Raw genomic sequence first — 20,686 nt, 5'->3', positions numbered from 1 at the left:
AAGATGTTTTCAGCTAAACCATTTTTATTTACATTCGTCTTTTTGATCGCATTTTATTCCACTTTTTGTTCCGTATGGTAAAGCATAATTTTTGGCCTTGTGTATACATTTTTTTTATGGTGTTCACAGAAGGGGTTAACTAGTGGGACAGTCTTATAGGTCGGGTCGTTCCGGACCCAGCTATATCAAATGTGTACTTTTTTTCCATAAAAATATTTCTGGGTACAGTATTTTTATTTTACTTATTCCCACTATGGGATTTTCACTTTTCTGCAGCCTGATCTCAGTTATAAGGTATAGGCAGGAGCATTGCTATAACCTTTATAGCCTGTCAGCCCTGCAGACACAACTTAGTTTGTACACTGCATATGATCTAACTAACTTGGTAGTGCCTGGTGACCCTTATTGTAGTCATGAGTGCGCGCAAAATCGCCTGGTTGGATCCATACGTCCAAGGTCGGTAAGTATCTCCAAGTACCTAGCAACCTAGACGTATGGATATGTCCAATGTCGAGAAGGGTTTAAGGAGAACATGGAATTGGCTTCGTACTACCTGAACAACAGGTATCGTGACTCGGAACATAACTACGGCGTTTCAGAGAAACCAGTCTGAAAACCCGGGCACTGTATATATACATACATGACGGGACCTGTCAATGAACTGGAACAAGGCTGCATTTCAGAGAAAACCATACCTGGCTGCAGTCGTGCACCCAGGCTCTGATTCATGCTGCCCGTGGTTTGGGCAGCGTGAATCTAATGACAAGTTCTCTGTCCTTACTGTAGTAAGTTTTTTTATTTTCAGGCCTAGAAGAATACATGTTGATATTTAGTGATTTAATTTATTTCTTTTCTTAATGTCCACAGAGCTTATTGCATGCCAGAAAGGACAGACTAATGTACTGCCCCCGTATGAGATATTTTTCTGCTTCGGGGAGGAATGGCCAGATCGAAAACCCAAGGAGAAAAAGTTAATCACTGTGCAGGTACTGAACTTGTTACATTATACTTGGTATTTCCTCACTTCGTGGTGGCTATTAAAGGGGTTGTCCCTTCTCAGCCAGAAACTGTGGAAATCTGCTGATTTTGATTGAAGATTCAGCCAGGGATACATTTTTCCTTGCGGTCACCACTACAGAAGAAGCGTATGACAAGTAAATGGTTGACAATATATAGGAGTGTTCAAAATACTAGCAGTCCAATATGACTGACCAGATTAGTCACGGTTTGTGGTATAAATTATATTACCACATGTCAAACAGTTAGTGCAGTAGATCCTAAGAAAACCAACATCAGTCAGTCAGCATTCATGATCTGCAGGTTCCTGAGTCTGTGTATTAGGGCTCATTTCCACATGCGAGTCACACGTCCGTATCTCGCATGTGGAAACCAAGCCCTGGTGCCGGCACTCAGGAGCGGAGCTGTGCAGCTCCATGTGTTCCTATGCGGCCGCACGCTCCGCTCCTGAGTGCCAGCTCCACAGCTTGGTTTCCACATGCGAGATACGGACGTGTGCCTCGCATGTGGAAATGAGCCCTTAGGGTATGTTTCCACATTCAGTTTTGCTTCAGGCTTTGGTCAGGATTTTATGCAGGTAAAATCCTGACCAAAACTGCACCTGAGGTCACTGGCAGGTCACCTGCGGTGTACCTGCGTTTTTTGCTCAAAGTAGCAACATGCTGCGTTTCGAAAAAACGCACCACGCATGCGTTTTCGCGGCAAAAACGCATGCGTTTTTTAACGCATAGTGGAGTCTGGATTTCATGAAATCCCATCCACTATGCTGTAACATCTGGACGCTGCGTTTTTGACGCTGCGGAAAAACGCAGCGTCAAAAACGCAGCGTTTCCTGAACGTGGAAACATACCCTTAGAATAATTGAAAATAATAGCAGTGTAGAGATCAATTAGTGAGGTCAATCATTCTGTGAAAAAACCAGGTGTGAATCAGGTGGCCCTTATATTAAAGTGAAGCCAGGACATGTTGTTCATGCATTTCTCCTTGAAAGCCTGAGAAATATGGGTCTTTTGAGACATTGTTCAGAAAAACAGCGTACTTTGACTCGGGGCTTGTGCACACGCTGCGGATTCCATTGCGGAATTTTCTGCAGTGGATTTGATAAATCCGCAGTGCAAAACCGCTGCGGTTTTTACTGCGGATTTATCGCGGTTTCTATTGCGGTTTCCTCTGTGGGTTTTCACCTGCAGATTTCTGTTGGAGCAGGTGTAAACCCGCAGCGGAATCCGCACAAAGAATTGACATTCTGCGGAATATAAACCGCTGCGTTTCCGCATGTTTTTTTCCGCAGCATGTGCACTGCGGATTTCGTTTCCCATAGGTTTACATTGTACTGTAAATGCATGGGAAACCGCTGCGGACCCGCAGCTGTGGAAACGCTGCGGTTCTGCCGCAAAATCAGCAGCGTGTGCACATACCCTCAAAGGTTCTAACCCCTTAGTGATGGAGCCAATTTGGTACTTAATGCCCGAGCCAATTTTTACAATTCTGACCACTGTCCCTTTATGAGGTTATAACTCTGGAACACTTTAACGGATCCTGCTGATTCTGAGATTTTTTTTGTGACATATTATCTTCATGTTAGTGGTAACATTTGTTCGATATTACTTGCGATTATTTATGAAAAAAATGGAAATAATGGCAAATTTTTTAAATTTTGCAATTTTCAAAACTTTGAATTTTTATGCCCTTAAATCAGAGAGATATATCACACAAAATAGTTAATAAATAACATTTCCAACATGTCTACTTTACATCAGCACAATTTTAGAAACAAAAACTTTTTTTGTTAGGAAGTTATAAGGGTTAAAAGTTGACTAGCGATTTCTCATTTTTACAACAAAATTTACAAAACCATTTTTTTAGGGACCATCTCACATTTAAAGTCACTTTGAGGGGTGTACATGACTGAAAATACCAATACTTGACACCATTCTAAAAACTACACCCCTCAAAGTGCTCAAAACTACATTCAAGAAGTTTATTAACCCTTTACGTGCTTCACAGGAACTGAAACAATGTGGAAGGAAAAAATGAAAATTTTTACTTTTTATTGCAAACCTTTTACTTCAGAACCAATTTTTTTTATGTTCACAAGTGTAGAAAGAGAAAATGAACAACAAAATTTGTTGTACAATTTCTCCTGAATATGCCGATACCCCATGAAAACCACTGTTTGGGCGCACCGCAGAGCTTGGAAGAGAAGGAGTTCCGTTTGACTTTTTCAATGCAGAATTGGCTGGAATTGAGATCGGACGCCATGTCGCATTTGGAGAGCCCCTGATGTGCCTAAACAGTAGAAACCCCCCACAAGTGACACCATTTTGGAAACTAGACTCTTTAAGGAACTTGTCTAGATGTGTGGTGAGCACTTTGAACCCCCAAGTGCTTCACTACAGTTTATAACGCAGAGCCGTGAAAATAAAAAACGGTAATTAGTTCTTACCGGTAATTGTATTTCCAGGAATACATCCTGACAGCACCATTGGAGGACGTCCTTCTTACCCTCAGTGGGACAGGAACAACAAGCGGTTAAAAGGACCCTCCCCACTCCACCCACCAGTGATTTTCTAAGTACCACATCTGGATGGATGCAAAAGAGAGTTTATTAACAGTTATACACCAATGTTACATCACATTAGTCAATAGTATAAACTTGCAATGGGAGGGAACTAGTAGTGCTGTCAGGTGGATTCCTGGAAATACAATTACCGGTAAGAACTAATTACCGTTTTCCAGTTCACCACCTGACAGCACCATTGGAGAAATATCAAAGCATTTTTAACTTGGGGTGGGACTACTGCATGTAATACCTTTCTACCAAAGGCTAACTGATCTGATACGACATCTAATTTATAGTGTCTAGCAAAGGTAGAAAGACTACTCCAAGTCGCCGCCCTACAGATTTGCTCAACTGAGGCTCCCCCCTTCTCCGCCCATGATGTAGAGATAGCTCGTGTTAAATGGGCCCTAAGAGTATCCGGGGGATCTTTCCCTTGGTCTGTATATGCTAGGCTTATCATGGTCTTAATCCACCTAGCAATGGTAGATTTTGCAGCTTTACAACCCCTATTTGGCCCACCGTACTGTATGAACAAGTTAGTGTCCAGTCTCCAACTTTCCGTCGCCCCCAAGTATTTTTAGAACAGTCTCCCTAACGTCAAGGTTATGGTAGACCCCTTCTTTTGCGTTTCTAGGGTGTTGGCAGAATGAAGGAAGGATTATCTCCTGATTTATATTGGTAGAGGATACTACCTTGGGGAGGAAAGCTGGGTTAAGTTTAACCCCTTCACCCCCAAGGGTGGTTTGCACGTTAATGACCGGGCCAATTTTTACAATTCTGACCACTGTCCCTTTATGAGGTTATAACTCTGGAACGCTTCAACGGATCTTGGCGATTCTGACATTGTTTTCTCGTGACATATTGTACTTCATGATAGTGGTAAAATTTCTTTGATATTACCTGCGTTTATTTGCAAAACAAAAAATGGAAATTTGGCGAAAATTTTGAAAATTTTGCAATTTTCCAACTTTGAATTTTTATGCCCTTAAATCACAGAGATGTGTCACACAAAATACTTAATAAGTAACATTTCCCACATGTCTACTTTACATCAGCACAATTTTGGAACCAAAATTTTTTTTTGTTAGGGAGTTATAAGGGTTAAAAGTTGACCAGCAATTTCTCATTTTTACAACACCATTTTTTTTTAGGGACCACATCTCATTTGAAGTCATTTTGAGGGGTCTATATGATAGAAAATACCCAAGTGTGACACCATTCTAAAAACTGCACCCCTCAAGGTGCTCAAAACCACATTCAAGAAGTTTATTAACCCTTCTGGTGCTTCACAGGAATTTTTGGAATGTTTAAATAAAAATGAACATTTAACTTTTTTTCACAAAAAATTTACTTCAGCTCCAATTTGTTTTATTTTACCAAGGGTAACAGGAGAAAATGGACCCCAAAAGTTGTTGTACAATTTGTCCTGAGTACGCTGATACCCCATATGTGGGGGTAAACCACTGTTTGGGCGCATGGGAGAGCTCGGAAGGGAAGTAGCACCGTTTGACTTTTCAATGCAAAATTGACAGGAATTGAGATGGGACGCCATGTTGCGTTTGGAGAGCCACTGATGCGCCTAAACATTGAAACCCCCCACAAGTGACACCATTTTGGAAAGTAGACCCCCTAAGGAACTTATCTAGATGTGTTTTGAGCGCTTTGACCCACCAAGGGCTTCACAGAAGTTAATAATGCAGAGCCGTAAAAATAAAACAAAAATTTTTTCCCACAAAAATTATTTTTCAGCCCCAAGTTTTGTATTTTCCCGAGGGTAACAGGAGAAATTGGACCCCAAACTTTGTTGTCCAATTTGTCCTGAGTGCGCTGATACCCCATATGTGGGGGGGAACCACTGTTTGGACGCATGGAAGGGCTCGGAAGTGAAGGAGCGCCATTTGGAATGCAGACTTAGATGGAATGGTCTGCAGGCGTCACATTGCGTTTGCAGAGCCCCTAATGTACCTAAACAGTAGAAGCCCCGCACAAGTGACCCCATTTTGGAAACTAGACCCCCCAAGGAACTTATCTAGATGTGTTGTAAGAACTTTGAACCCCCAAGTGTTTCACTACAGTTTATAACGCAGAGCCGTGAAAATAAAAAATCTCTTTTTTTTCCCACAAAAATTATTTTTTAGCCCCCAGTTTTGTATTTTCCCAGGGGTAACAGGAGAAATTGGACCCCAAAGGTTGTTGTCCTATTTGTCCTGAGTACGCTGATACCCCATATGTTGGGGTAAACCCCTGTTTGGGCACACGGGAGAGCTCGGAAGGGAAGGAGCACTGTTTTACTTTTTCAACGCAGAATTGGCTGGAATTGAGATCGGACGCCATGTCGCGTTTGGAGAGCCCCTGATGTGCCGAAACAGTGGAAACCCCCCAATTATAACTGAAACCCTAATCCAAGCACACCCCTAACCCTAATCCCAACAGTAACCCTACCCACACCTCTAACCCTGACACACCCCTAACCCTAATCCCAACCCTATTCCCAACCGTAAATGTAATCTGAACCCTAACCGTAACTTTAGCCCCAACCCTAACCCTAACTTTAGCCCCAACCCTAACTGTAGCCTTAACCCTAGCCCCAACCCTAGCCCTAACCCTAACCCTAATGGGAAAATGGAAATAAATACATTTTTTTTATTTTTCCCTAACTAAGGGGGTGATGAAGGGGGGTTTGATTTACTTTTATAGCGAGTTTTTTAGCGGATTTTTATGATTGGCAGCCGTCACACACTGAAAGACGCTTTTTATTGCAAAAAATATTTTTTGCGTTACCACATTTTGAGAGCTATAAATTTTCCATATTTTGGTCCACAGAGTCATGTGAGGTCTTGTTTTTTGTGGGACAAGTTGACGTTTTTATTGGTAACTTTTTGGGCACGTCACATTTTTTGATCGCTTTTTATTCCGATTTTTGTGAGGCAGAATGACCAAAAACCAGCTATTCATGAATTTCTTTTGGGAGAGGCGTTTATACTGTTCCGCGTTTGGTAAAATTGATAAAGCAGTTTTATTCTTCGGGTCAGTACGATTACAGCGATACCTCATTTATATTATTTTTTTATGTTTTGGCACTTTTATACGATAAAAACTATTTTATGGAAAAAATAATTATTTTTGCATCACTTTATTCTCAGGACTATAACTTTTTTATTTTTTAGCTGATCATGCTGTATGGCGGCTCGTTATTTGCGGGACAAGATGACGCTTTCAGCGGTACCATGGTTATTTATATCTGTCTTTTTGATCGCGTGTTATTCCACTTTTTGTTCGGCGGTATGATAATAAAGCGTTGTTTTTTGCCTCGTTTTTTTTTTTTTTCTTACGGTGTTTACTGAAGGGGTTAACTAGTGGGCCAGTTTTATAGGTCGGGTCGTTACGGACGCGGCGATACTAAATATGTGTACTTTTATTGTTTGGTTTTTTTTATTTAGGTAAAGAAATGTATTTATGGGAATATTTTTTTTTCTTTTTTTTCATTATTTTGGAATATTTTTTTTTTTTTTTTTTTTACTTTTTTACTTTGCCCCAGGGGGGGACAATACAGATCGGTGATCTGCCAGTTTGCATAGCACTCTGACAGATCACCGATCTGCGAGAAGTGCAGGCTGCTTCACAGTGCCTGCTCTGAGCAAGCTTCTGTGAAGCCACCTCCCTCCCTGCAGGACCCGGATCCGCGGCCATCTTGGATCCGGGTCTGGAGCAGGCAGGGAGGGAGGTAAGACCCTCGCAGCAACGCGATCACATCGCGTTGCTGCGGGGGGCTCAGGGAAGCCCGCAGGGAGCCCCCTCCCTGCGCGATGCTTCCCTGCACCGCCGGCACATCGCGATCATGTTTGATCGCGGTGTGCCGGGGGTTAATGTGCCGGGAGCGGTCCGTGACCGCTCCTGGCACATAGTGCCGGATGTCAGCTGCGATAGGCAGCTGACACCCGGCCGCGATCGGCCGCGCTCCCCCCGTGAGCTCCGCCGATCGCGCTGGACGTACTATCCCATCGGCGGTCATACGGGCCCACCCCACCTCGACGGGATAGTACGTCGGATGTCAGGAAGGGGTTAAAGACTATTCTGTCATCAAAAATCTGAAGATATGGGTTCTGGATGGAGAGAGCCTGCATCTCCCCCAGCCTTTTAGCTGACGTGATGGCAATCAGGAAGGCAGTTTTAGGGTATGTGCACACGTCCGGATTTCTTGCAGAAATTTCCTGAAGAAAACCGGAAATTTTCTGCATGAAATCCGCATTTTTTTTTTTTGCGTTTTTTTTAGCATTCTGCAAGCGTAATTAGCTTGCAGAATGCTCAAGTTTTCCAAGCGATCTGTAGCATCGCTTGGAAAACTGACTGACAGGTTGGTCACACTTGTCAAACATAGCGTTTGACAAGTGTGACCATCTTTTTACTATAGATGCTGCCTATGCAGCATCTATAGTAAAAGATAGAATGTTTAAAAATAATTAAAAAAATGGTTATACTCACCTGCAGGCGTCCGTTCCTATAGATGCCGGTGTGGTTCAGGACCTTCCATGACGTCGCGGTCACGTGAGCGGTTACATGACCGGTCTCGACCAATCACAAGACCGTGATGTCATCGCAGGTCCTTCACCGCACACCAGCTATAGAAACCGAAGCGGCAGCATGCAGCGGAGAGGCGGGAAGACATCGAAGGTGAGTATAGGACTTTTTTTTTTTTTATTTTAATTCTTTTTTTTTTTTTGACCAATTATATGGTGCCCAGTCCGTGGAGGAGAGTCTCCTCTCCTCCACCCTGGGTACCAACCGCACATAATCTGCTTACTTCCCGCACGGTGTGCACAGCCCCGTGCGGGAAGTAAGCAGATCAATGCACTCCTAGGTGTGTGGAATCCCCTGCAATTCCGCATTTTAATGAACATGCTGCTTTTTTTTCCGCGATGCGATTTTTTTCGCGGAAAAAAAGGCTACATTTGCACAAAAAATGCGGAATACACTGAAAATAATGGGAGGCATATGTTAGCGTTTTTTTCGCGTTTTTATCACGTTTTTATAGCGAAAAAACGCGAAAAATACTGAACGTGTGCACATGGCCTTAAAGGAGAGACTGGCTATGCTCATATCTTCTGATAACAAGTACGGGGTTTTACACAGAGTGTTAAGGACCAGGTTTAGGTCTCAAGGAGGGGTTGGGTTTCTCACAAGTGGCCTCATTCTCTGCGTGGCCCTGGAAAATCTTGCTATCCAGGGATGGGAGGCTAGTGATGTATCAAAGAAAACACTAAGCGCTGCAGTCTGTACTTTTAGAGTACTAGGCCGAAGGCCCTTGTCAAATCCGAGTTGCAGGAAGTCGAGGATTCTGGAATGTCTGGTTTTGAAACATCCACAGAAACTCCTCCTACAAAGGAACAACACCGCTTCCAGATTTTGTTGTAAATCGCCGAAGTCACGGCTTTCTGCTTGCCTGGAGTGTAGTAATGACATCTTCTGACAGGCCTCTGGATCTTAAGGTTTGCCGTTCAGGATCCAAGCAGATAGGTGAAGAGAGTCTGGGTTCTTGTGGAACACCGGACCCTGAAGTAGAAGGTCCTGCCTGTTCGGTAATAAGACTGGTTTCTCTGTTGACATTCTGGATAGTAGAGAAAACCAGCTCCTTTTTGGCCAAAAAGGAACCACCAGGATTACGGTTGCTCCCTCGTCTCGTATCTTCCTGAGTGTCTTCGGTATCAGAGGAAGAGGCGGGAATGCGTACAGGAGACCTTCTCCCCAATACTGAGACAAGGCGTCTACTGCGGTGGCTCCATCTAAAGGATTGAGCGAAAAAAATGCTCTGGTTTTTGCGTTTGACCTGGTGGCAAAAAGGTCCACCTGAGGTGTTCCCCATTTCTGGCACAGGCTGCTGAATACTTCTGGGTTCAGTTCCCATTCTCCGGGATGTACAGACGTTCTGCTCAAGAAATCTGCTATTTGATTCTTGGTGCCTTCCAGGTGAACTGCCGATATGGATTTGACAGATTTCTCTGCCCACCTGAAAATCTGGTCTGCTAAGTGTTGCAGTGGGGGATATTTCGGACCTCCCTGGTGTCTCAGAAATGACACTGCTGTGACATTGTCGGACATTATCTTTACGTGTCTGCCCCAGACCTGTGACTGGGCCTGGCACAACACCTTCCAGATCGCATACAGTTCCCTGAAATTTGATGATCTTGCGGCAATCTGCGGAGTCCATTCTCCCTGATAGTGTGTTCTTCCTGTGTGACCGCCCCATCCGTATTGACTGGCGTCTGTGGTAACCGTAACACAGGGATCGAGAATCCATGGAACTCCTTCTCTCAGGTTTTTCGGTGTGGTCCACCAGGTTAGGGATCTCCTTACTGATGGAGATACCATCATCTTCCTGTCCAGGGAACTCTGTTTCCTGTTCCAAGATCTCAGGACTTCTTTTTGTAATTCCCGTGAGTGGAATTGGCTCCATTTCACACAGGGAATGCATGCTGTCATAAAGCCAAGTATCCTCATTGCCTCTCTTATGGAGGGGGTACTTTTTCTGAAATGATGAACGTGCCTGATCAAGGCCTCCTGTCTGTCTTCTGGTAAAAAAGATGTTCTTAGTTTGGAATCTAATATTACTCCCAAAAATTTCATTCTGGAATCTGGGACCAGGCAGGATTTCTTCCAGTTCACAATCCACCCCAGATCCTGCAGGATGGAAAGAGTGAAGCTGCAGTCTATTCTGAGGAGCTTCTCTGATCTCGCCATTATCAGAAAGTCGTCCAGATATGGTACTATGGTCACACTCTGGTTTCTTAGATAGGCCACAACTTCTGACATCAGTTTGGTGAAAATCCTGGGTGCTGAAGCAAGCCCGAAGGGGAGACATTTGAACTGGAAGTGATGTAATATCCCTTTGTTCATTAGTGCAAATCTCAGGAATTTTTGGTATGAAGCGTGTATCGGGACATGATAATATGCATTGCTTAGGTCTAAGGTGCACATCACCATGTCCTTGTCTATAAGAGGCGTTGTGGATCTTATAGATTCCATCTTGAATTTTTTGTACCGGACCCATTTGTTTAGTGGCTTCAAATTTATGATCGTCCGGGAGTCCCCAGACGGTTTTTTTATTGAAAACAAATGGGAATAATGGCCTTTGCCTCTTTGTGAGATGGGAACTGGAGTTATCACATCTAACTCTATCAACTCCTGGATGTTTGTCCACATAGAGGAGTCTGAGAGCGGACAGGGTCGGGTTACCACAAATCTTTCTGGGGGACTGCTGGAGAACTCGAGTTTGTATCCCTGAGCAATCACCTGCAGAATCCACGGATTTTGGGATATCTTCTGCCAACCCCCTAGAAATTTCTGTAACCGACCCCCTACCCTGATGTCACTTATTTGGCCTTGCAGTACCTGTACTTGGGAAGATGGAGTCTCTACCCTTTCCACCCTTGGGATAAGACCACCTACCGGTCTTCCCTTTCCCCCTGTAGTCTGTCCTCTGACTAGGTCGGGACCTACGAAAGGGCTGGTACTTTTTCGTATTTTCCTCAGGGAACCCCTTCTTTTTATCTGAGGCTTTTTCTAAGATATCATCTAGAATGGGCCCAAATACTTTATTGCCTGAGAATGGGATACCGCACAATTTATTTTTAGACTGGATATCCCCCGACCAGGTTTTTAGCCAGATGGCTCTTCTGGCCGCGTTAGATAAGGACTCGCTTCTGGCAGCGAAACGTATAGATTCAGCCGAAGCGTCCGCCATGAAGCCGGTTGCAAGTTTAAGCAACGGCAGGGATTTGAGGATAACATCTCTGGAAGTTTTGGCTTTGAGATGCTCCTCCAAATCGTCAATCCATAGATGCATTGACCGGGCTACCGATGTTGCAGCTATATTGGCCCGTATTATTGCTGCGGAGGACTCCCAAGTTCTCCTGAGCAGGCCATCCGCTTTGCGATCCATAGGATCTTTCAATGCAGAGGAGTCCTCAAATGGGATTGAGGTCTTCTTCGCCACTTTTGCTAGCGGAATATCAATCTTAGGGACCTCATCCCACACTCGGATGTCCTCTGGATTATAGGGCAAACGGAGTTTAAAATCTCTGGGTATCACCAGTTTCTTCTCCGCTTCTTGCCATTCTTCCAGGATCATGGAACGGATGTGATTATTGACGGGAAAAACCCTTGTCACTTGGGCATGTAATCCGCCAAACATCTCGTCCTGGATCGAGGTCTCCTCTGGCTCGTCCTGTAGCTGCATGGTGTTACGTACAGCATAAAGAAGTTCATCTGTGTCTGCTGCAGAGAAGATATCTTTTCCCCTTGCCCAGTGATCCGTCTCTTTCTTCCTGGTCAGAATCCTCCGAAACCTCTCCTTCAGAAGAGGGGCTAGATTCCCTCGGCCTCTTCCGTGAGGTCTGTGGCTCTGACTGAGTTGCCTGGGGAAGATTCAAGCTCAAGATGGATGCCTGAACCTCCTGCCGAATCATTGTCCTCATACTGGATAGTAATGTAGTCTGCTCATCCCCCACAATCTTGGATGTGCACGATTTGCACAATGGCTTCCGCCAATTTTCCGGGAACTTAGTGGCACATATTGGGCATTTACTTTTCCCAGACTTTTTCCTTTCGGATGTGGGAATGGGAGGCTCTGCCTAGGATAGATAGAGACACACATGGGATACGTAGGTAGGGAAGCAGGGGGAGGGGTGAGCTTTGTGGTATGGCTTTAACATAGCCCACTCACGTGCCCCTGAAGCTGGTCAGTCCCCTCAGGTCTGGCTGTCTCCTCCATAGTGAGGACAATGTTTAGCCGTTATAGCCGAGTGCTCCTTGTCAGGATGACCGGTGGTATACAGACCCCCTTAGTTAGTTTATATAGGTTTTACCTGGTTGATCCTGCCCTCCTTACCGCCGCTGCGGTGACCGTGCTGTGCCTTTCCATGAGGCCGGCGCTGCTGCCGGCGCCATTCTCCCACGCTGGCCGCGACCGGAAGTGACGCGGCCGTCGCGGCCGGAAGTGACGCGGCTGCTGAACCCGGAAGTGGCTGCTTGGAAGCGGTCTCTGGAGCAGCTGCGGCCGCACGCTGGAACTAGCCGCGCTGAAAGCGGCCATCATCCCGCACTCCCCGGCAGTCAGACGCCCGGACCGAGAGCCCCCATGCGGAGGAAGCGGACCAGACACCCAGGAGCAGCGCTACACTGGGGAGGCTGAGGGACTCCCCATTGCAGGTATCAGCCGCAGATGTCTTACGGCAGGGAAGGGAAAGGCTGGGCCCCCCGATCCCCACCATCTGCCAGCACCGTCGGAGGACACGCTTGCCGTTCCTATCCGCAGTGGGACAGGAAAAACACTGGTGGGTGGAGTGGGGAGGGTCCTTTTAACCGCTTGTTGTTCCTGTCCCACTGAGGGTAAGAAGGACGTCCTCCAATGGTGCTGTCAGGTGGTGAACTGGAAAATCCTTTTTTTGACTCAAATGATTTTATAGCCTGCAATTTTTTATTTTCTCAAGGGTAACAGTAGAAATTGAACCCCATTATTTGTTGACCAGTTTGTCCTGAGTACGCTGATACCCCATATGTTGGGGGGGGGGGGGGACACCACTGTTTGGGCACACATCGGGGCTCGGAAGGGAAGTAGTGACGTTTTAAAATGCAGACTTCGATGGAATGGCCTGCGGGCGTCATGTTGCATTTGCAGAGCTCCTGATGTACCTAAACAGTAGAAACCCCCACAAGTTTCCCTATTTTAGAAACTAGACCCCCCAAAGAGCTTATCTAGATGTGTGGTGAGAACTATGAACCCCCAACTGCTTCACAGAAGTCTATAATATAGTAAAATGAAAATAAAAATCATATTTTTTTCCACAAAAATTCTCATTTCACCCCCAAATTTTCACTTTCACAAGGGTAACAGGAGAAATTGGACCCCAAAATTTATTGTGCAATTTATCCTGAGTACGCTGATACCCCATGTGTGGAGGGGGACCACTGTTTGGGCGCATGGCAGAGCTTGGAAGTGAAGGAGTGCTGTTTTGGAATGCAGACTTTGATAGAATGGTCTGCGGGCGTTATGTTGCGTTTGCAGAGCCCCTGATGTCAGTAGAAACCCCCCACAACTGACCCCATTTTGGAAACTAGACCCCCCCAAGGTACTTATCTAGATATGTGGTGAGCATGTTGAACGCCCAAGTGCTTCACAGAAGTTTATAATGCAGAGTCGTGAAAATAATTTTTTTATTTCCACAAAAATGATTTTTTTTGGCCCCAATTCTTTATTTTCCCAAGGGTAACAGGAGAAATTGGACCCCAAAAGTTGTTGTCCAACTAGTCCTGAGTACGCTGATGCCCCATATGTGGGGGTAAACCACTGTTTGGGTGCACGGCAGAGCTCAGAAGGGAGGGAGCACCATTTGACTTTTTGAGTGCAAAATTGGCTGTCGCGTTTGGAGACCCCTGATGTACCTAAACAGTGGAAACCCCCTGTGGTGAAATATTTGTATATATAATATATATATATGTGTTTAGTGACATGTCTAGGGTTATATGTGTGACTAGTGATAGTGTAACATCTGTCCTGAAGGCAAGTCGCACCTAGGTGTTAACAGGTACTTCCTTGGGATTAGTAGACATTGCGTCTCCCTGTCTCACCAGGAGGTCTAGCTAGAGCCAAGAACAAAGGAACACTTGACACCTCTGAGGTCTTAAGGTACCTTCACACGAAACGACTTTGTAACGATAACGATAGCGATCCGTGACGTTGCAGCGTCCTGGCTAGCGATATCGTTTCGTTTGACACGCAGCAGCGATCAGGATCCTGCTGTGATGTCGCTGGTCGCTGAATAAAGTTCAGAACTTTATTTGGTCGTCCGATCGCCGTGTATCGTTGTGTTTGACAGCAAAAGCAACGATACCAGCGATATTTTACACTGGTAACCAGGGTAAACATCGGGTTACTAAGCGCAGGGCCGCGCTTAGTAACCCGATGTTTACCCTGGTTACCAGCGTAAAATGTAAAAAAAAACAAGCAGTACATACTTACATGCGTCCCCCGGCGTCCGCTTCCCACACTGACTGAGCGCCGCAAAGTGAAAGTGAAAGCACAGCACAGCGGTGACGTCACCGCTGTGCCCTGCTACTGCCGGCGCTCAGTCAGTCTGTCAGTACAGGAAGCGGACGCCGGGTGAAGCATGTAAGTATGTACTGTTTGTTTTTTTTACATTTTACGCTGGTAACCAGGGTAAACATCGGGTTACTAAGCGCGGCCCTGCGCTTAGCAACCCGATGTTTACCCTGGTTACCCGGGGACCTCGGCATCGTTGGTCGCTGGAGAGCGGTCTGTGTGACAGCTCTCCAGCGACCAAACAGCGACGCTGCAGCGATCGGCATCGTTGTCGCTATCGCTGCAGCGTCGCTTCGTGTGAAGGTACCTTTAGAGGGGAGATGCTAAATTGGGGCCTAAAGGTACCTTCACACGAAACGACGCTGCAGCGATAGCGACAACGATGCCGATCGCTGCAGCGTCGCTGTTTGATCGCTGGAGAACTGTCACACAGACCGCTCTCCAGCGACCAACGATGCCGAGGTCCCCGGGTTACCAGGGTAAACATCGGGTTGCTAAGTGCAGGGCCGCGCTTAGTAACCCGATGCTTACCCTGGTTACCAGCGTAAAATGTAAAAAAAACAAACAGTACATACTCACATTCGCGTCCCCCGGCGTCCGCTTCCTGCAATGACTGACTGAGCGCCGGCAGTAGCAGGGCACAGCGGTGACGTCACCGCTGTGCTGTGCTTTCACTTTCACTTTGCGGCGCTCAGTCAGTGTGGGAAGCAGACGGCGGGGGATGCGAATGTAAGTATGTACTGTTTGGTTTTTTTACATTTTACACTGGTAACCAGGGTAAACATCGGGTTACTAAGCGCGGCCCTGCGCTTAGTAACCCGATGTTTACCCTGGTTACCATTGTAAAATATCGCTGGTATCGTTGCTTTTGCTGTCAAACACAACGATACACGCCGGTCTGACGACCAAATAAAGTTCTGAACTTTATTCAGCGACCAGCGACATCACAGCAGGATCCTGATCGCTGCTGCGTGTCAAACTAAACGATATCGCTAGCCAGGACGCTGCAATGTCACGGATCGCTAGCGATATCGTTACAAAGTCGTTTCGTGTGAAGGTACCTTAAGGTAGTCCCGGAAAACCTCTCCACAAGAGAGAATAATATATTCATTGGGGGTGCGGCCGTGGCCCAATCAAACAGGCAGCAGTTATGATATTGGCCTGAGGGGCCGGTCTTGAAACCTGACCTCAGACCAAAGTTATAAATTTAGGCTGCAGACAGAGAATTGTGTTCACATGTTGGGGGCAGCCTGAGAAGCTGGTGTGATCCAATCTACATTTGTCCTACCCCAGGGAGCAGAAAGCAACTACCAGTTAGATAATTTCTGTAAGTTTCTCCTGTTTTTTTTTATACTGTTTTGCATAAGTTGTATGTCTTTTTATTATAATATTTTTATACCTTTTTCTTATTGTAAGCACTGACCCTTTTGTTATTAAAGTATAAAACTTTAACAAGTTGAACCTTGAATGTTCTAAAGAATCCATAGCCTAAAGGTGTGTGAGCCTTATGAGTGATAGACATATTTTTATTAGTATTATTATTAGTCCGGGACTCATCGCCCGTGTATTCGATGAGTGGTGGCAGCGCGTATGAGCGGGTGTGTGGCCTGGGTTGGTGTGTGATTTATGCTCCCTTTACAGCATAGGACAGAGGTTGAGTGCTGGACTGAGAGGGGGGAGATAGATTAACCCTTGCAGGCACAACCCCAAGTCACGTGTGAGAGTAGGCACGTGACGAATAAGTGACACCACGGAGTAGGGATCCGTGACAATTGGTGGCGAGCGGTGGGATAGAATTATTTCTATTAGAGCATTAGTGCATGGTTTAAGCAATTATTCCCTGTACTAAAGAATTGGTATCCTTGCGAGGAGTGCACCAGTTCTTCAAGGTTCAACTTACTTAGACATACTTGCAAACAGTTTCCCCTCCCCGTTTTTCTTTTCTAGCTTTTATTTGGCCAAGGCTGTTCATCGATATGGCAGCCCAGTACAAGAAGCGGAGCAAAGAAGCTCTGACCAACCTCTGTGAGCAGAGAGGAATAGAGACAGCCGACAGATCCAGGGAGCTGCTGATACGCGCCCTGGTCGAGCAGGACATAGAGCCAAGTGCTGGAACATCTGGGCAAGGAGAGAGCCCACCTCAGAGAGACCCAGCAATGCCAACTCTTGCATCGGTGATGCCTGATGGAAATGCCAGTGCTGAGGAGCCTATGGACTGTACTTTACAAATAGACTTACAACGGCTGGGAACAAGTGATCCCAATCTGCGTATGCAGCGGATTCTACAGTACCGACAGGCTGCAGAACGACAGGCTGAGAGAGAGGCTGCAGAACGCCAGGCTGCTGCTGCAGAACGCCGGGACCGGGCTGAGAGAGAGGCTGCAGAACCCCAGGCTGCTGCAGAACGCCGTGAGGAGAGAGCTTTCCAGCTTCAGATGGCTCAACTAGAGCGGGGTTTCAGTCCTCAGATAACCCCCTCCCAGGACATAAATCCAAGGAGACCACGTCTAGAAAACTTCCCTGTGATGGAGAAGGATACGGACTTAGATACTTTCCTGCGGGGATTTGAAAAAACCTGCAGACAGTACCATCTACCCCGTGAGCAATGGGCACAGTATCTAACCCCAGGGTTGAGAGGCAAAGCCCTGGAAGTTTTTGCTGGCCTCCCACCAGAGCTAGATGCGAACTATGAGGCCATAAAAGAGGCCCTGATCAGGAAATACAACCTGACACCAGAAGTGTATTGTAGGAAGTTCCGGAACCTACAATGTGGATCCACTGACAGCTATGCGGATGTTGTGAGCACCTTGAGGACCACGTTACACCAATGGATTAGGGGACTTTCTGTTAACAGTTTTGAGGACTTAACGGATCTTATGGTCAAGGATCAATTTCTTCACATGTGCCCCACGGATGTACGACAATTTGTGTGTGATCGGGAGCCACAAACTGCGGATCAGGCTGCAAGGATTGGGGACTGCTATGTGGCTAACAGGATGCCTGAGGTGCGGAAGCCATCGGGGTTCAGCTGGAGGGGGGAGGTAAGCCAAACGGGGACCCTTCTCCCTCTGCCGGCCGATCACCAGTGCTGTCCAAGCCCACCTTCTATGGGGCCCCGGGGAATAGACATTCTCTAGGCGATGCACGCCGGTGCTTCTCCTGCAACAAAGTGGGACATGTTAGCGCTGTCTGCCCTGATAGGGAGAAACGCCCAACTACCACCACAAAGCCGTCTGTGCCCCCACCGTCTGTCCTCTTTGTAGCCGGCTCTAATGCGAGGGCGAATGAGAACTGTCAATCTGTCACTGTTGGCAATAAAGTCACCATTGGTCTCAGAGACACTGGGGCAGAGGTGACCCTGGTGCGTCCAGCCATGATAACCCCTGCCGATATCATACCAGGAAAGACTACGTCTATAACCAGGATTGGAGGGGTCAGCCCGGCCGTGCCCATGGCCCGTGTGTACCTGGACTGGGGAGCAGGGAAAGGACTGAGAGAAGTGGGAGTATCAGAGGCTATTCCCACCAATGTGTTGCTAGGCACGGACCTGGGGAGGATGGTGTCCCACTATGTCCCTCCCTTGCAAGTAAATGATGCAGAGAAGGTGGAAGAAAGAGACCCACCTGAGATCCCGTGCAAGGAGGGAAAATGTCCCAATGCACAGGACTGTAATTATGTGGCAGCTGTGACCCGGAGTCAGGCTGCGGCTCAGACTCAGGCCCGGAGATTAGAGGATGAGTCTCAGACAGAACTGCCAGGACAGGAGGCCCATACTGTGGTCCCGGAGCCTCCATACATGGCAGACCCACCAAGGTCCCTGATAACAGACACTGAAAACTCAGCTGCAGACCAGGGCCTGGCAGTCACACTAGGCCAGGGCCTGCAGGCTGACTGTCAGAGCTTCCAGGAGGCCCTACAGACAGATGTCAGTCTGGAGGAGCTCAGATGTCTTGCAGACCGACCCCCTGCTGCTTCTGACAAAGAGAGAGTATACTGAGACCAGGGCAGACTGTATACAGAGACTATCCCCACGGATACTACAGAATCTTGGGACTATGAACGGCGGCTGATCGTCCCTTATCCATTTATGGAACAATTATTGAGAATTGCCTATGAAATTCCTTTGGCCGGACACCTTGGAATACAAAAGACTAAAGCTCGCCTGACACATAACTTCTATTGGCCCAAGATGGGGACAGATATTGCCAATTACTGCCGATCATGTGTAGTTTGTCAGAGAGTTGGAAAGTCTGGGAATATACAGAAAGCTCCATTGATACCACTGCCTGTGATCGATGAACCTTTCCAGCGAGTGGCTGTGGATATCATAGGGCCACTTGCAATCCCTAGCAGCTCTGGCAAAAAGTACATCCTCACAGTGGTGGACTATGCTACACGATACCCGGAAGCTGTGGCACTATCCTCCATCCAAGCAGACAAAGTGGCGGATGCTTTACTGACTGACTGTTCTCTCGTGTGGGTTTCCCCAGGGAAATGTTGACTGATCAGGGAACCCAGTTCATGTCTGATCTGATGGAATGCCTCTGTGAAAGAATAAAAGTACAGCATTTTGTGGCCAGCGCCTATCATCCCCAAACCAACGGACTCTGCGAGCGTTTTAATGGAACATTTAAAGCAAATGCTCAAAATGCTGGTGGAGACTGAAGGGAGAGACTGGGAGCGGTACCTCCCCCATCTGTTGTTTGCCTACAGAGAGGTACCCCAGGCGTCTACTGGATTCTCCCCCTTTGAACTGGTTTATGGGAGGAGGGTCAGGGGGCCACTTGATTTGATAAAAGGACTGTTGGGAGGACGACCCCAGAACTACTGGAGTCTCAGTGGTCGAATATGTACTGCGACTGAGAATACAAAAACTGAGCAACCTGGCCCATGAGAACGTGACCCAGGCCCAAATCAACCAGAAGGTCTGGTACGACCGTAATGCTAGACTGAGGGCCTACGAGGAGGGGCAGAAGGTTTGGGTGTTGGTCCCTATGTTACAGAATAAATTGCAGGCCGCATGGGAGGGACCATACACTGTACATAAGCGGCTGAATGATGTGAATTATGTGGTGACACTAGATGAGCATGCAAAGCGTCAGAAAGTGTTTCATGTAAATATGTTGAAGGCACATCATGCCAGGGGGAGGCCTGTGTCTTACCTGTCTGTAGCCTGCCTGAAGAGGGGGCGGCTGATCTGTTACTGGATGTGGGGGCTGGGACTCAGTACATGGAGTCCCTGGAGTCAGCAGAGTTTAACCCTGAGCTATCCCACAGTCAGAGGTCTGAGCTGATGGGGGCGCTCAGCGAGTTCACCGAAGTCTTCACAGGGGAGCCTGGGAGGACACACTTAGCAGTTCACCATGTGGACACTGGGACTAATCCCCCAGTACGGCAGTCTGCATACCGTGTGTCAGCAGAGCTGAAGGCACACATGAGGGAACAGGTAGAGGAGATGCTGAAACTCAAGGTGATTCAAAAATCCCAGAGTGCCTGGGCCTCGCCTGTGGTTCTTGTCCCAAAAAAGGACCGTACTACCCGGTTCTGTGTAGACTACAGGAAATTAAATGTACTGACTACATGTGAGGTCTACCCCATGCCGAGGATAGATGAGCTGTAAGAGCAGCTAGCTAAAGCATCGTACCTTACCATCATGGACCTGAGTAGGGGATACTGGCAGATACCCCTGACCAGAGAAGCTCAGGAGAGGTCTGCCTTTATAATGCCATTCGGGCTGTTTGAGTTTCTGGTGATGCCCTTTGGTATGAAGAATACCCCTGCGACCTTCCAGAGGTTGGTCAATCACTTATTGGAAGGATGTGATGGTTTTGCCGTCGCTTATCTTGATGATATAGCCATCTTTAGTGATTCTTGGGAGGAACACCTCGTACATCTTTCGCAGGTGTTGCAAAAGCTTAAAACTGCAGGTCTTACTGTTAAGCCAGGGAAGTGTCAGGTAGCAATGCGGGAAGTACAATACCTGGGACACCGGGTGGGGGGAGGACTGCTAA

General features: G+C 46.9%; 1 protein-coding gene across 1 annotated transcript in view; it reads left to right on the top strand.

Annotated features, from left to right (window-relative positions):
* IRF5 (interferon regulatory factor 5) overlaps positions 1-20,686 on the top strand; it is an 86,922-nt gene that overhangs the window by 59,708 nt on the left and 6,528 nt on the right. Inside the window, exon 8 of the mRNA XM_077264382.1 lies at positions 868-986. Coding sequence (XP_077120497.1) covers positions 868-986 — 119 coding nt within the window. The remainder of the gene's footprint in view (positions 1-867; positions 987-20,686) is intronic.

The sequence above is a fragment of the Ranitomeya variabilis genome, chromosome 5, assembly GCF_051348905.1.
Source record: "Ranitomeya variabilis isolate aRanVar5 chromosome 5, aRanVar5.hap1, whole genome shotgun sequence".
NCBI lineage: Eukaryota > Metazoa > Chordata > Amphibia > Anura > Dendrobatidae > Ranitomeya > Ranitomeya variabilis.
The sequence above is the reverse complement of the archived record's forward strand: the minus strand, read 5'-3'. Positions and strand labels throughout refer to the sequence as shown.